This window comes from Pollicipes pollicipes, unplaced genomic scaffold (assembly GCF_011947565.3).
Source record: "Pollicipes pollicipes isolate AB1234 unplaced genomic scaffold, Ppol_2.1 Scaffold_7231;HRSCAF=8579_pilon_pilon_pilon, whole genome shotgun sequence".
In the NCBI taxonomy this organism is placed as follows: Eukaryota; Metazoa; Arthropoda; class Thecostraca; order Pollicipedomorpha; family Pollicipedidae; genus Pollicipes; species Pollicipes pollicipes.
Genome location: NW_023597034.1, coordinates 43,642,700 through 43,658,478, shown reverse-complemented (window position 1 = coordinate 43,658,478; position 15,779 = coordinate 43,642,700). Strand labels below are relative to the sequence as shown.

Sequence of the window (15,779 nt, the reverse complement as noted above, 5' to 3'; positions counted from 1 at the left end):
GTGATGGTGTAATGCAATACAGTAAACCCCACATGATGGGCCTTATGATGCTACAGTGTTTTGTACTTGATAACTTGTATATCGTTGCACATGTACATATTTGCAATTGCGTAGATTGGGATCATTGGCAGCACTTATCAGATAAACCATCAAAACAGTCTGTTATTACTTTTACCTTTGCTTTACGGTGCTCCAGATAATCACTCAAGATGTCTTTTTGTACTGTGCAGCACTGCCGTATTGGCTCTCAGGTCTCAAAGAAAATGTCTCAAAAGGCACATTGGAAATAACAACAACTTAAGTTGTACCGTATATATATATATATATATATATATATATATATATATATATATACGCTACAATATATATATATATATATATATATATATATATTGTAGCACTCTCTCTCCCTCTCTCTCTCTCTCTCTCTCTCTCTCTCTCCTCCCTTCTCCCTCTCTCTCTCTCTCTCTCTCTCTCCTCTCTCTCTCTCTCTCTCTCTCTCTCTCTCTCTCTCTCTCTCTCTCTCTCTCTCTCTCTCTCTCTCTCTCTCTCTCTCTTTACATGCTCATGCCATTTTACCCCAGCGCTTATCGGGCTCATGTGCTGAGAAAACTATCTTGATCTGTCGTGGATGTCCCAGAGAGAGAGAGAGAGAGTGTGTGTGTGTGTGTGTGTGTGTGGTGTGTGTGTGTGTGTGTGTGTGTGTGTGTGTGTGTGTGTGTGTGTGTGTGTGTGTGTGTGTGTGTGTGTGTGTGTGTGTGTGTGTGTGTGTGTGTGTGTGTGTGTGTGTGTATGTGTATGTGTATATGCATATATGTATATATGTATATGTGTATAAAACAAACCTGATACACCCATTCACTTAAGTCTGAACAATGCAGTAAAACAAGTGTGCTTGAGGTTCCCTTGAGGAAAGCTCACTTGGGAGATTGAAGCAGCACATTTGAGTGCAGGTGTGCAGCGTGAAGAAGCATCTTCCTCTGAATACAAACCTGGTCACGACCTCTCAAATTTTGTGAAGGTGCAGTGACAACATATTTCTTGGGGATACACACAACACAAAAAAGGACTCAATACAAAACAGAAAGCATTGAACAATGCTGAGTATGAAACAAAGTAAGAACTACAAGCCACACCACAAGGTAACAATACCATGACATTCACAAAATGACAGCATGAACAATTTTTGGCAGATTTCTAGCATAGCCAAACACTTTGCAAGGTATTACACTGGGACTGCCACGTTTATATTTCTGGGACATCCACGACACATCAAGATAGTATTCTCAACACGTGAAGCCCGATACGCGCTGGGGTGAAATGGCATGAGCATGCAACGAAGTCAAGTGTAGCTTTGCAGAATAATAGTTGTAAGATTGCTGCACTTAACAACACAACATTCCGGATATATTATCAGTTTGTTGACTGGCCAGCAGCGTTAATGGCTGCAGGGTATCATGTGTCAGCCGGTGCAAATGTGCTGAATCAACGTGGTCATAACAAAGTCTTGCTGTTTTACGAATAAGTTTGTCTGGTCATCCACATTAACACGCCAAAGTTTGTCAATTAGACATCAGCAGGAACGTGATGAAATGAAATGACAGGGAAGTTGAGTCACTTTGAGAATCATTGCTACAGGCACCCACAGCACACAAAGGCATCTTGATTTATTAAGGTAGTGCACTGTATAATTGGTACACTGATCGCAACTGGTGTGCATGGTACGTACAACTAATAATGACACTGACAGTGACAGATAGTGGCTGATCGTGGCTGACAGACACAGACAGCAAACTGCAAACAAATATGTCACACCAAACACGTCAGGCATATCCATAAAAATAATAAAACAATTTGAAAGTACGTACATCATAAGTTGAAGTGCTCAAAGTTTGAGGCGGTCAGCCCAAATTTCAGTGCATACAAGGCAGATGTTATCAGAAATTGGGATGGTTCAGAGGTAATATCAGGAGATATACATCACAAAGAGAACGCAACGATTGAGCATATCCAAATAATCAAATGCAACATTCCGTAGCATGAAATAAAAAACATTGTTTGGATCTGCTGTACTTCTCAAACACCATAAACTCGCGCCCGGATGACCGGCTAGATACCCTTCGTTCGGGTGGACGGTCGATTCGCCCCCCCCCCCCCCAAGATCTCGGGAACTAAGAAAGCTAGAGACACCAAATTTACAGAGTGTCTTGATCTGTATGTGAACTCGCTTAAATATGAGCCTGAGGTTTCCAGGTTATAACCTTCAGGTCAAATAAGGCCAAACAAAGCAAAATTCCAGTTTGATCTTCAAAGTGCCCCCAGAACCTAGATAACTGTTTCTAAGCAAAGGGTCACAAGCTCATTTAAGGTCAGTGACCTTGTTTGACCTTTTGAAGACCATGGTGACCAAAATCAAACAAGACTGCTCTGTGTTTTGCATTTCAATGAGCGACACAGATTGCACTAGGTAGTTTTTGTCTAAATATCAACCTGGGTCATCTTAGGTCAATGACCTACTCTTACCTCTAAGAAGTTCATGGAAGATGTATAATGTGGTTCCTGCTATCAATAAATTCGAAATGAGCACCAGAAACTACCCCTTACATCAAGCCCTAAGGTCATAAAACAGGTTGGTTTTGACCTTGATCTGACCCTCATACCTGACCTTAGGTCAAAGTAATTTGCTAATTTAATATTTGTTTTGCCTAAGAAATCATCTCAGAGATGTATGGCTTCGTCAAACAGTCCATTGTTGCATCTGATTGAACGATTCCCTAGAAATTGCCTTCGCTGTAACCATGGTCTAACTTTGACCTGCCATAGGTCAGCTATCTTATGAGGTGCATCTTAATCTTTTATATTAAACGATCCGCTATTCAGTTGTCTACAGCTATGAAAAATTTGGCGTGGCTGCGCTCCCCGTTCGGAAACCATTCCGGAAAAACCTCCAGGGGCTCAAGTTGACCCCCACCCGAGCGGGTGTTAACAAGGAAACAAAAATGGAAGGTGTTATGTTTGAATTTACGAGTACCCGTAAGCATGCCAAAAGATACATATTCAAAGGGAATGTTCCACATTTAAAGATATTGAGATAGGCATCAGATATGATGGGAAAAGCTTACTTGTAGTTATTGGTAAGCTTTCAAGACTCAAAAACGACGCAAATAGCAAAATTTCAAAATTTATAAAAATGCGCCCCGTTACGTCATTGATTGATAGCGACATGGAATGGTTTTGTGACGACAGCAATACCTGGCAGCATCTGACAGCCCGACTTAAAGAATACTTCGCAACACACAAAAGCTGACGCCACCCGGCCATTCTCGTCGCGGGGCTGTGTCGGGGGGCGGGTCAGTGGGTGGTTTGTTTGTGGGTTTTTGTCTTGGTGCTTGCCGTAAGAAAAGCTTTGTTGGACTGTTTGACATACGCAACATAGCAATCGCCAGCTTTTATGGCAGATTATTAATATCAAAGCACGATATGCCGTGCTGCTGCTGTTGCTGCTATGCTGTTGATGAAGCACCTGTTGATGATTTTGTCAATACTTTATTGTCGACCCATCGTTGCCTGCAGTGCTGTAGTCCTGACATTGATATCATGTGATGTGCACAGTAGCTACTTTCTTTATTGTTTGTAACTTGAAATGCGGTGTCAGTGAAAATTAATAAATTCGGTATGTTGTTATGAAATGATTGTCAAAGCATTGCTATTGCTGTGGTAAAGATGGCAAGACTGGGCTACCAAGAATGCCAGTTTGCATAGGATTATTTATGCAATCAATGGTTAACCCAGATATGACCATAGTGATGCGATGACATTCTTGTCGATAGTACTTTGGCATTGTTAACTCGGTTGTTACCAGTCATTCATAAATTATAAGCTGCTGTCTCATAGGCTTGACATAGAGCAGTCAACCAATGTGGTATATCGTGTAATGGCACGGGCCGTGTAAATAATCGTGTAATAGCTGTGGCACTACCTCAGTGCTGTACTGTGACATGACATAATGAAAAATGATATGGTTTTTGTGCTGCAATTCATGTTGCTTTCATAATAAATTCCATCGTGGAAAGGTGGGTCAAGTGACCTCTCTCGTATTGATTCCCCATCTGACATATGACTGACCAAAAGCGCATGATGCAATATACAAATCCCTTTCAGCAAAGCAGACAACTAATAAGTGGCATCACATGCTCAGTCTGTTTTAGGAATCCACAAAACGTAGATGAGAAAGATGCAAAGACATCATCCACTTCCACAGCCATGCAACTTGCTGCAGCCATCAGGGTGCTTTACTTAAAAACAACAGGAAAATTTTACATGTGATGAAATGAGACTGCAAACATCCTGACCTTGCACAGGGCTGTAAACATGACAAGTGCATGTAGTATGGCTATGGTATGTGTAGTGTGTAGTATGTAGTGCATGTAGTATGGCTGGATGGGCAAAATGCAAGGAAGTGACGAAGCTTGCCAATGCACACAAGGCTCATGGTAAAGATATTATTAAGTGCTATCCAAGACACCAACAGCAATACTTTTCCGCTTTTCTCAGCACCCAGCATCCCATGCAAGTTGCAGTGACTATGACATTGATGACTCACGAGCAATGCTCGCCTGCATACAAAATTTGTGAAGACAGTACAATGTGCATCAGTAATAATACACCTCAATGTTTTCGGAATTCTTTAGGGAAAGACAATTTTGCAAAGCCATATAACGTGAGCCTATGCTGAGCATGTGCATTAATGAGCTGCACTGCAATGAGCCCCTGCTGCCAAAATGAATTGCTGATGTAAAGACACGCAATGGATAAATTACATGCTGCAATACCTCAATGGGTTCAAAATGTTGGCAAGATCACAATGAAGTACCAGCTTGCCTTTGTACACCCCTGCAACGTAAGTGCTAGTGCTTGTCTTAATTTGCCAGCAGTCCTTAGTCACGTTCAAACACAGACATAAAGGTGGAGGCAGGTATCAATATTTCACATGTTATTGGGAGTCAGTAGACTTAAAGAATACCAAAACAGTGTTCTTTGTCAGAAGTACACAATTTGCACGCACACTCCCCATCACATCGAAATCAATACAAACCACTTGCACACATCACCAGTGATCACACACATTTTGAGCCCTGATTCACACTCTTTTGTCAAATGAGTGTGATCTCACACTTGCACAGCTCGGGGAAATATCAAATTGCAGGTTTTCTCGCAATTTCCGCACAGATTTTTAGTCATAACACCGCATTTCACCGTGAACTCCCTTCAAAACAAAGTCCCAACGGGGGTTCATGGTAATGCGGCTCAAGAGGTTGTACTTGTAGAACACAATTTTTGTTCAAGATTTAAATCTGTGGTACAATGTGTGCGAAACATTTAGTAAAATTTATATCTAAAATTACCATAATGTTTCCCTAATTTCATAATGCCTCGCTAGCCCATAAACCCGTGCAAGGTCCTGTGCTCTGGTACACAAGGCGCGAACCGAGCTGTCTGTAAGAGATACGTCAGTAGAAGAAGAGAAACGGATAGCAGGGGAAAAAGACAGATTTTCCGTCGCGTCTTCTTTCTTATAACTTTCGTTAGAGTGCCTGTTTTTTGGGTAGCGTACTTTTTTGCGGAAAGTGCGTTCTTTTTCATAACATTGACCTGTGGCCTAGAAATAAGACAAAAATTACCAGTTCACGACGAGTACCGCACAACCCGAAAGCGCTCACGCTGACATTCGCGACACGCATTCAGCAGCGAAATATTGCTAACAGCCAATCATCTTTCGCGCACTGTATCATACGTGCTGCATCATCGCTTTTACGAATGTACCAGCGGCCAAGCTGTTTTGACCATAAGCAGAAAATAGCCTGTAGTATGACCGCGATCGCATGGCGTTTCTAAAAGGTCAGTAATGCCAAGACAACTTTGAAATAGGCTGTAAACAAACCTTTTCGCCCTTTTGCGGGCGCGTAACTCAGGGACCAGATCGTTTTGGGTCTTAAGAATGGCATGGCCGTGAACTGCATCAAAAGGTCCTCAAGATAGCTATTTCAGTTGAAAACGCAATGCAAATGTGGAGTATTCCCTTTAAGTATTCTACAAGTTGAGCTATACGGTTCCTCTATCATTAAAGGAACGGAAAAACCCTTGTGCAAACCAGTTATGGACAAGCGAAGGGTATGAAACGTCCAGGAAGCATATTTTTACGTACATGCGTGTCCTAGGAACCGCTGTCAGTGGTGTTAGAAATAGCGCTGACCGAAATGGCCCAGCTATTGATGCTCTGGCAAGAATATTCTGTAACGAAATATCAGGGGGGACGAGAAATAGATTCATAATATCATTTCGTAAATATATTTATACTTGCTGTAGCTCAACAACTAGCTTTCAAGAACGACGAGAAACAACGTTTTGGAACAGAAAAGCTCAGGCCACTAAAACCTACATTCTCGAGCATACATTGGATGAAAGCGATGGAAGTGGAGCGAAACTTCCCCAAATATGTTGCGTTCGCTTCCTTCTATTGGTTCTATGCATTCCTTTTTTAAGTAGTTTGGATGTCAACAGAGTCATCCAATGGTCATAAGATCGCCACGTGGTTCAGAAGCTTAGGATCGCATTTCGTTGAGGGCCTCGACTTCTCGGGCCCCGGACAAAGCGCAGCTGAGCTCACGAGCTTACGCCCCGCCCCCTTCTGTCTTTTCCACCTTACTCCGCCGTAAGCACGTGGATCGCTATAAAATAGCACGTCATCCTGATGCAAATCCCGCGGAAGCGGGCCTTCTTGAAGGATCTTGGAAGATGCAATATCTTCAGACTCATTGCCAATTTCTGACTCCCTTTTTCCACGCAGTCCTTAGAAACCAAAGGAAAACATAACTGCACAGGAACCTAAATGTGCTCTTATAAATGTACCCAAGGAACCCAAGCCCAACCCAGGTTATAGAAACGCGTTTTCAATACGTCGCTTGTGCGCCGGAAATGTGATGAAATATGACGAACCAACCGGAATATGGCAGCACTATTTCTCACGTCGCGTACATTGGTTGCCTAGAAACGCATGTACGAAAAATATATGCGTCCAGGAACCGTGATACACAATGCGCCACAAACGCCACATGACATACAGCTCTTTGTTATGCATACCACAATTCAAAAATATAGCATTCTGATGAGGCCAAAATCTCCTTTCCGAAACAGTGTTCACATCACAAAACTGGGGACCATTTATTTAGAGTCCAGCCGGGAATCGCTAGCCGCACGCCATCAAAAACATACCAAACATTTAAACTAAAGGGCAGAACAGCAGTTAGCTGACCAAATGAGCAGCTTCCTTTCCACTGATGTCCTCAAATATGATATACGTGACGTCATGCAGGCTTTGTGTCCAAACTACTTTTTTCTCACGCATCTCGATGGTGCCACTTTTCAACAGTGTTAAATGATGCAGATGACACATTCCTGGAGATGTGATCACCTGCTATCTACAGACACATTCGATTCTATCGCAATTTTTTACAGGTAGGATAAAGTTATGTTATTTAGTCTTGACCGTTCAAAAGTTAAGACTGAGATTATCAAACACTGTCCTAGGATTGCCGACTTTAGGTGTAAAACAACACCCTACGTGAAGGAATTTTTCACTCGTTCTCCCCATATTTTGTTAATTTTTCACTCCTGCCTGATATTGTCTAATCGCACATGCCAAGCCCCTATTTCCCTTTCTGAGGTTTTCAGATGTCATCCAAAACCGAGCTCACTTGAAACCACCAAGCATAAACGAGGCTCCGCAGAACCTGAATGCCTATGGAACTTGAAAAAAGCAGAAGTGAAAAATGAGGGTGCAGAGTTATACACCAGATGTATTATGTATATTATGGTACAGCAGAAATACACAACAATACAGGGATACAATAAGTGCACACAGGGGCAAATATATCTGAGCCAAGCCTTCCTTGACGTTCAAGACTAATGTTTCGTCGCATATTATCAGAACATACACCAACAGGAAGTCAGCAAACGAGGCTGGTTGTCCAATCTAATCTTACGGATGGCCAACTCGCTTACTACAGTCATACTCTCAGTAAGCATGTCTTATGTTATGCATCTGTTCGTGTTATCTCACGTGCATGCGATCAGACTAGCACAGCTACATGTTGCAATCATTCGGGCGGGCCGAATGCAATGGTTTTTGTTGAATCCAGGGCACGTTTCTGTTGCCTTGTCCTGTTAGGCCTGCTGACTTCCCCTAAGTTTTCTGCAGCTGTGCGTAGCGGTTTTTGGTTGTCCAGGACAATGTGGAACATCAATCGCCGTTCATTTTCAGGGTTTGTGGTCGTCGGTCTCTTCATGCCAGCTGGGCCTGTCTTCAACAACCCTTCTCAGATGTACTGCAAGCGTCTTCTCGATCCCAACACCGGAGAGCAAGTTGTTCTTAACGGGAGAAAGCAACTGAAGAACCTTAACAGCGATGGACAAGTGAGGCTTTGTACTGTGCACTCGCACTAAGCCCTTCGCATTGGCAGACAATACAGCCACACGCGCATCGATAGAGTCCGAGAGGCCTCCTTCTTACTCCTGTTCCCTTTTGAACTGCAATACGTTTGAGATGCGTATTACCTCCTACGGTGTCGCCACGGGCTTTTGGTAAGGGGAGAGACGAACACTGGCTTAATGTAAAATCAGCCACCCCATCCCCCCCCCATCCCGTTCCTGCATCTCTAGGGTCACCCAGCACGTATTTCTTTGACAGTCCTCTTTCATTGTGAAAAAATTTGTACTGTGTTTTATTCTGTCGCAAAAAAGAGGGCAAAAATGCTTCAAACCTAGTAGTTTCAATTAACCAAGTGTATGTTTTTTATCGTCGTCAATGAAAGTGATCAACTGTTTGATGTGGTTTCACTCCAGTCTTTAATGCCTTTTTGTTCTTGATATTCTGCCGCACGGCCGCTCTTGGCGGACACAGGGACCCCTGTGCCGCACACCCGGCCGCTCCTGTGCCGGACACCTGGCAGTCCCATTGTTCGAAATAGCGCCGACCCGCGAGCGGCTCACCGCCACTGCAATGAGACACTGGTGCCACACGCCCGCGGACGCTTGAAGACAAAATAATTGCGTAGCGCGGGCTAACACACGAAGTATTTCATGTTTTGCTCCATGTTTTACGAGTTCGTGATACGTGAGCATTAGTCGTAGGTCCGCAGCTGGAACATGCGATGTGCACTGTTCTGTTCTGCCCACTGCACTGCTCCATTTTACGATGTTTTCGGTTCATGCATGAGCGCCACAGATGGCCCTTGACTTTTTTGGAGGCTCAGGTTCAGGAATTGAATTGTTCAGGAATTCAAGCTTTATTGCTCTGAGCATTTTAGGAAATGAGCAACACGATTTGCCCCCTTTCTTCGCCCTATCGGTAAACATATGGGGCAATTGAGACTTTGTCTCTTTATTTACAATCTTTGGGCCTTCCGCCCGTTTTCGAGCTCAGAACCCGTCGACACATGGTTGCCCGTATTTACATGCCTGATCATCTTGGAGCTTGCTCTAGTACATTTCTTAAGAGTTGTACTTCGTTCTATTTTTTTTTTTGTTTGTTAACCATTCCAGTAGTTTCATGGGTTTTTCACCATATGCTCCAAATAGGCTCCTAGAGGAAAAGCGCCTCCTTAGCTACAAGTGACGGTGTTTATACACCTCTCCAGTTTTGACCGTCGGCCCATTGTCTCGCTGTCAATGATTGTGCGTAAAGTAATCTTTCATCGTTTCTTTGGTATTTTTCCAAGTTATCGAGCAACAGAACACGGATGCAACACTGGAGCCTGATGGCCGCTGCCTCATGCTTATGAACACGCCACGCTCTATCACCACCTCTGGGTTCGGTTCTAGTGTTTTCTTTTTGTGCTATCGGTAAGTGTGCGTGCGGCATTCACAGTGCAGTTGATAGATCGCACGGCCTAAAACGAGTAGCTGCCTAGAAGCCAGCTCGAAACGACTCATGCCGGTGCGTCGCTTTGTGTCGGCGCCACACGACGTGCATGCGTGTTCACGTAGCATGAATTGGTAGCGTGTGAATGGGCGATCTGTTCAGCGCTCCGCGTGCGCCTGACACGGCCAGATCTGACACGGTCTGACACCGTCAAATAGAGGCTTGCAAGCAGGCTGACTGGGAGGCCGGTGCCGCGCGCCTCAGAACAAGGCGGGCACGCCGGCTGACATGGTCGGCCGCACTTGGTAGCTAGGTTGGGTCGCCGTGGCACCTACGCGCTGTCGTAATGATTTCCGAAGTCATTGGGGAGGGGGCACAGGGTCATAAGGTCACGCCATCCACGCATTGGTGCAAGTGAGGTGAGTACTCGAGTAACGGCCAGCTTTTAGGGGGGGGGGGAATCGGCACGAATTTCACCAAATGACTGTTTTATTGCACGTTTGCGTGATTTCACAGTCGTTTCATAGCAATTGTCACTGAATGACTATTCCCGGAACGATTCGGGCCAGCCTGAAAGATGGAACGATTCAGGCCAAAATGGACTGGTAACTACAGACAAGGCTGTCATTTTTCGTTCAGGATGCTGCAGTCCATCTCAACTGCGCTTATGAGGCTGCGACACCCTTTTTCCGATTCAGGGAGCCATTGAACCCATCCTACCTTGAGAAGTTTAATGTTGCACTGCGTAGCACTGTTTCGTTTAGTTTATCAAGATGACTGTCACTGTGCGCGTGCCCAAATGCATGTTGTGGCAGTGTGCGAGGACTCTCCCTCTCAGCAGTGAAGACAGCATTAGATGGAGATGTGTTAGGGAGCGGGTCTCGTCAGCATTTTGCGCCAAGTGCTTAGATGTTGACTATATTGTCATTATGCTGTCTTCGATGCACTCTGTCCATGGCCGCGCTGTTGGCATTTATGGCATGCTATGGGCTTGCTCTTTTCATTCGTGTCGTCGAACTCACAAGTCATGCAATTTCTCTTGGAGCTGAAGAGAAGGCGTTAAAAGTTGCAGGTAATTATCCTATCATGCTTCACTTCTCCTGGGCCGCAGTTGGCTATCTGCACGCCGCCACGTTGATTCACCTTAGCTGTCTGCGTCGGCAAGAAGACCCGAGTCACCAGAAACCGTTTTTCAGGGGCCCGAAGACGCGCCGAAGGGCCTCTCAAGGCAGTTTTTGAGGGTGCCCGAAGGCGGACCGAAAGGCCCCTCAGGACGATTTCAAGGGTTCAATGGGAAGGCTGAAGGACCGAAGCACTGCCCGTGGGTCGTATTAAGTAGGCCCCCTCCCCCCTTCCCCAGCCCGTAGGACCGTGATATCAAATATCAGTTGGAGAGCCTCTCGCATCGATTGGGTACCTCGGAAACAGAGCGGGCCTCTATTTCGGGCGGAGGCCACCAACACCGGAACGTCAGCTCATGTCGGTCGGAGTCCTGAAGGTCCATTTTCCAAGCACGAGCGACGCCGGACCCACGATTTTGCATAGGTCGGTGTCCCTGAAACAATGAGGTTGTCGGCCAGCGGCCCACAGGGCATAAACAGGGGGTCCGGTGTCGGCCAGTGGCCCGTGTTGCCTGGAGCCTTGTATCAGGGGGACCCGAAGGGAACCCACGGGGTCTCTCGAGACCAAAGATCAAGGACCCTATTGGGAGGCTGAACGGCCCAAAGGGTAGGTCGAATTAAGGACCCCGTCCGTTTGGCCGTGATCTGAAATGTCAGTGGAGGGCCTCTTGCACCAAATGGGGACTTCTCGAATATTGCGTTCCTCTATTTTCTCGAGACACCGTGACACCGTCGGAACCATGAACTGTTTTAGGGCCCCCTGGAAGTTTGAATCACCTAAAAGGGTGCAAGCTTTCCGGCTGTAGCTAGTGGGCCGTCTTCGTAACCACAATCATGATGGCCTTGAGAAGCCATATGACGTGTTAAATCCTTGATATTATGCCTATAAGTTGTGCATAGCTGCCAGTCACCAAATCGGGAGCATGCAGTCTTCGCATCATGTGCTTTCAAACCTCGATCTTACAACACGATGGCCCCGTCGCCCGGATTGTTGCCGGTATGTCATTAAATGCAGCCACGATCGAGCAATTAAACCTCCGCCCCCTAGAAAAGAAGCGTATCGGAGGAGTCACGAGCCGATCACAATGTCTGCCGGTACGATGGCGAATGTCATATCTGGTAGCGAGGGTATGAGTGACTGACGCTGGTTCGGATGTCGTGAAGCGTCTTTTGAGAAGCCTGAGGCCGCGGCACAGGTGCACCTTCTTTGCTAAAATCCACCTAAGCTCCCATAGAACATCGCTGGCATGGTCATATTTCCCTCGCACAAAAGTATATCTGGCTAAAAACTTTTAAAACGCCCAACAGTCGGCCTAGTTGATAGCTGTTGTTTGCTCTGTAAGCGGTGATTCAGTATCGGATCAGTGATGCCATGACTCCTTCGACCAGCGTGGCCAGAGTCGAATGCGATGGGCTAAGCCTGCTGTCGCTGGGGCCGCGGAGCATGCCCGTATATCGCCAGTGGCTTGTGGCTCGTATGTCTTGGATCTTACGCCGCAGTGAGTAGAGTACTTCGCGGGTCGGGTCATGCGTACCAGAAGTGAATGGGTAAGGAGTTGAGCTCAGTACAGGTTTCAGGAAAACTAATAGCATGCACACGATTACGGGTAAGACATTTGCAAGTTGTCGGGTACATACTCAATGAAATAGTACCCAATGCCATTACTTGCGCTGCTTTTAGTCAAAATTGGCTTTAGCTAGGCTACCTTTGCAATTCTTAAGGAAGAGGAGTACGCTTGGATGCAAATTCTCTGAAACTTTTTCGTGACGGAGTTCTTAAATGCTAAAAAGCGCAAGGGTGTGATAGCGTATGGGTACAACTGGGTAGGAATGAAAAGCCGGTGGTACTGGCTCCAACCATTCGCAAGCCACTTGGCTGGCTGTTTGGGGCAGCTGCGTGGGTGCCTTGTGGCTTGTATGCCGCCGTTCTCCAACCACCTCGAGTCCTGTCATTCCTTCGAAGCACATCTGACTGCTTTGTGAATACCACGCGTTACCGTTCATCGCACCGTCGTGAAGTCATGTGAACTGAACCAATGGGATGACGTCCAGCTAAGCACAGTAAAAGCTGAAGCAATGGGATCACGTACAGACAAGCACAGCCAAAACTGAACCAAAAGGATCACATGCAGCCAAGCGCAGCATAGCATGCTGCCAAGCCAATGAGCCAACGAGCACATCTCCGCTGGCGTGGTGCCCAGCAGCTATCTCACGCCATCATATGACCACGATACGTGCACTGGTCAATATGTCGCTGCGCCTAAAGCAGTCTGCCATCCCGCCTGCAGATGCACCAGTGTCCTTCGAACCCGCCGTCGGAGGTGATAACGGCTATCTACTCATCCCGGGAGAACACGTTTCACGTGGACGCACTTCTCTGCGTGGACGTTGGATGGAGCCTAGGCACCTGTCGCAACGAGGTCCCGGGAACCGCACTCGTGCCCGGCGTCAGTGGGCCCTGCAGCAGACCAGACCACGTCATGGTGGGCGCCAAGATCAAGCGGAACGCTCCCGGCGAGGTGGAGGAGCTGCGCTGCTGCGCGCGAAGCGATCCCTAGGCAGGAGGTGGGCAAGAACGAACAAACCGGTGAACCGAATGCGGCCGACGACATACCGCTGCGATGCACTGAATGGGGTGTGGCAATTTGTGTTGTTTGTTTGATGCCTTTAATACCAAATGCCATCTGTTTTAATTTCGGCTGAAGTAATTAGAGTTTTCATAAGCATTTCGGCAGAAGTAAATTAGGCTTTTTTGCACGACGGTGGGCGGGGGCTGCATGCCGCTGTTTGACCTATCTCACCCGCAGCCATCTCAGTGGCCTTGTGTAGTGACGCTTGGTCTAGCACGGTGTCGGACATCTCATTACAAATCATTAAACATCTGACACAGTTGGCGCGGGTGTCACTATTTCTTTAAGTCTGTTGTTGCCTTTAGCCCGCGCCTGATCGGGAGGAAGTTGACACGTCTCCAAGGTTTGTCGAGCACAGGTCAACAATCAATGCTTGCAGCGTCACGAAGTTTTCAGTGCTTGTTTATCTACCCATTTGGCACCCATCACGCAAATTGGAAGCTTTAATCTATCACGATCAGTAACCTAGGTGAGGTGAAAGAAGTCAACCTTTAAAAAATTGACCACACATAACATTGTTATGGGTCGTTTGCCTTCGTTCCCACTTGGTATAGTAATAGAACATGATACTACCTACAGCTAGCGTCTTTCAGATCTTTCGTAAAAGGTGAGGTCATTGACCTGAAGTCATTGTCTGACCTTGCTGTCTGGCAAGGCTCGCTATTTTTCATAAATAACGCAAGCTTGTACGCTTTGTTGTGTAGCTTTGGTATTGTACGCGAAGAAAAGAATACTAAATTACATACGCAGCCATCATATGACCACTGAGCACATAACCTTAGCCCAGCCCATGAACTACCTCTATGGGTGCCTTCCTGCAAAACACATGCTGAGCTCAAAATAAGCAGTTTTTAGGAATTTTGGCCGCAGAATTAGAATATTCCACTGCAAACATGTTGAAACGAAATAATAATACATTTTGCGGTCACAATAAGTCATGCAAGATCATATGAGGTCATCCAAGGTCAATGATCTATGTTGCCAGAAGCGGAAAGGATAGATGAACGAGTGCGACACATGTAACCACCCCCGTATCTTATTTGTGAAACCGTTGACGCCTAATTTCAGGTACTAACGTCCCTGTGCTCATTTTGTTGCAAATACATTGGCAAGCGTCAAAGGGACTGTGTATAATGAAGACAACAGCAATCTGCAATCTCAACAGCGATATGCAATCTTGAGTATCTGTAGATATCCTAAACGGTATTTCTGACCACGAAAATGTGTTGTACTGGCCACATGAACCCAGTAAGCACTTCAGCTTTCCCGTTGGATGGTTTATAACTTTAACCTAACCTGACCTCACGTGGTTTCTAGGCCACCAGAAAATGCCATTTTCGTGTCTGCGATACTTTGCTCTCCACCTAACAAAACGAACTTTGTCGGAAGCACATTGCGAATAACGGTGTCGTTCGTGCAGGCTCCTGGTGAACCAATTTTGAACGGTGGCCTAATCTAACCCGGCCCATGTGGGGAACAAAATTGGTCGAAATGAACTCCTCACAGCCTTTGCGCTTACTTCCGTGCTCTCAATAACCGTCATCATGTGTTAACATAGGTTTAACTAACTATCAGAAGAACCTTGTTGACCTTTCGTGGCCGCTGGTTATTTCACATTTGGCCTAAGATTAAACATTTGGGGAACATTTCGATGCTTTAGCGAGACCTTCAAAACCATATCTTTGCTTTTCTCATAAGGCATCTGGAAGTTGGATATCCCAGCTCGGAAGTTAACTCCCCCTGGACGGGCGCGGTTGCCTCAGACCCCCGAACACGCGCGGGTTGGTTAAGCAGCGTTATTCGGGGCATTCCACGACAGATGGACACGTCGAAGAGTCACTTTGACACCCTCACCTCCCGGTTTGGATCAAAAGGGCTGTCAGGCGCTGTCAGCAGCGCTGAAGACGCCTGTGACATTTTCAGATCTCTGAGTTGGTTTTGAAGTTACAGCCTCCGGCACATTCGTGTCGTGTGGTTGAAGGGCCACATTCGGCGGCGGTTTTTGCATTAAGAAAGAAAGGAAACCGAAGAAAAGAAAAAAGGAAACAAAACCCAACATTTTGACAAATTAGTGTATTGTAAACATTACAGAATACAGCCGTTGGAAAA

General features: G+C 46.0%; 1 protein-coding gene across 1 annotated transcript in view; it reads left to right on the top strand.

Moving 5' to 3' along the window:
* Positions 1 to 14,778, top strand: part of LOC119110347 (secreted protein C) — a gene marked incomplete in the record, with an annotated part of 23,719 nt that extends 8,941 nt beyond the window's left edge. Inside the window, 2 exon segments of the mRNA XM_037234127.1 lie at positions 8,321 to 8,472; positions 13,329 to 14,778. Of these exon segments, the coding sequence (XP_037090022.1) occupies positions 8,321 to 8,472; positions 13,329 to 13,598 (422 nt within the window).
* Positions 14,779 to 15,779: the final 1,001 nt, after the last annotated feature.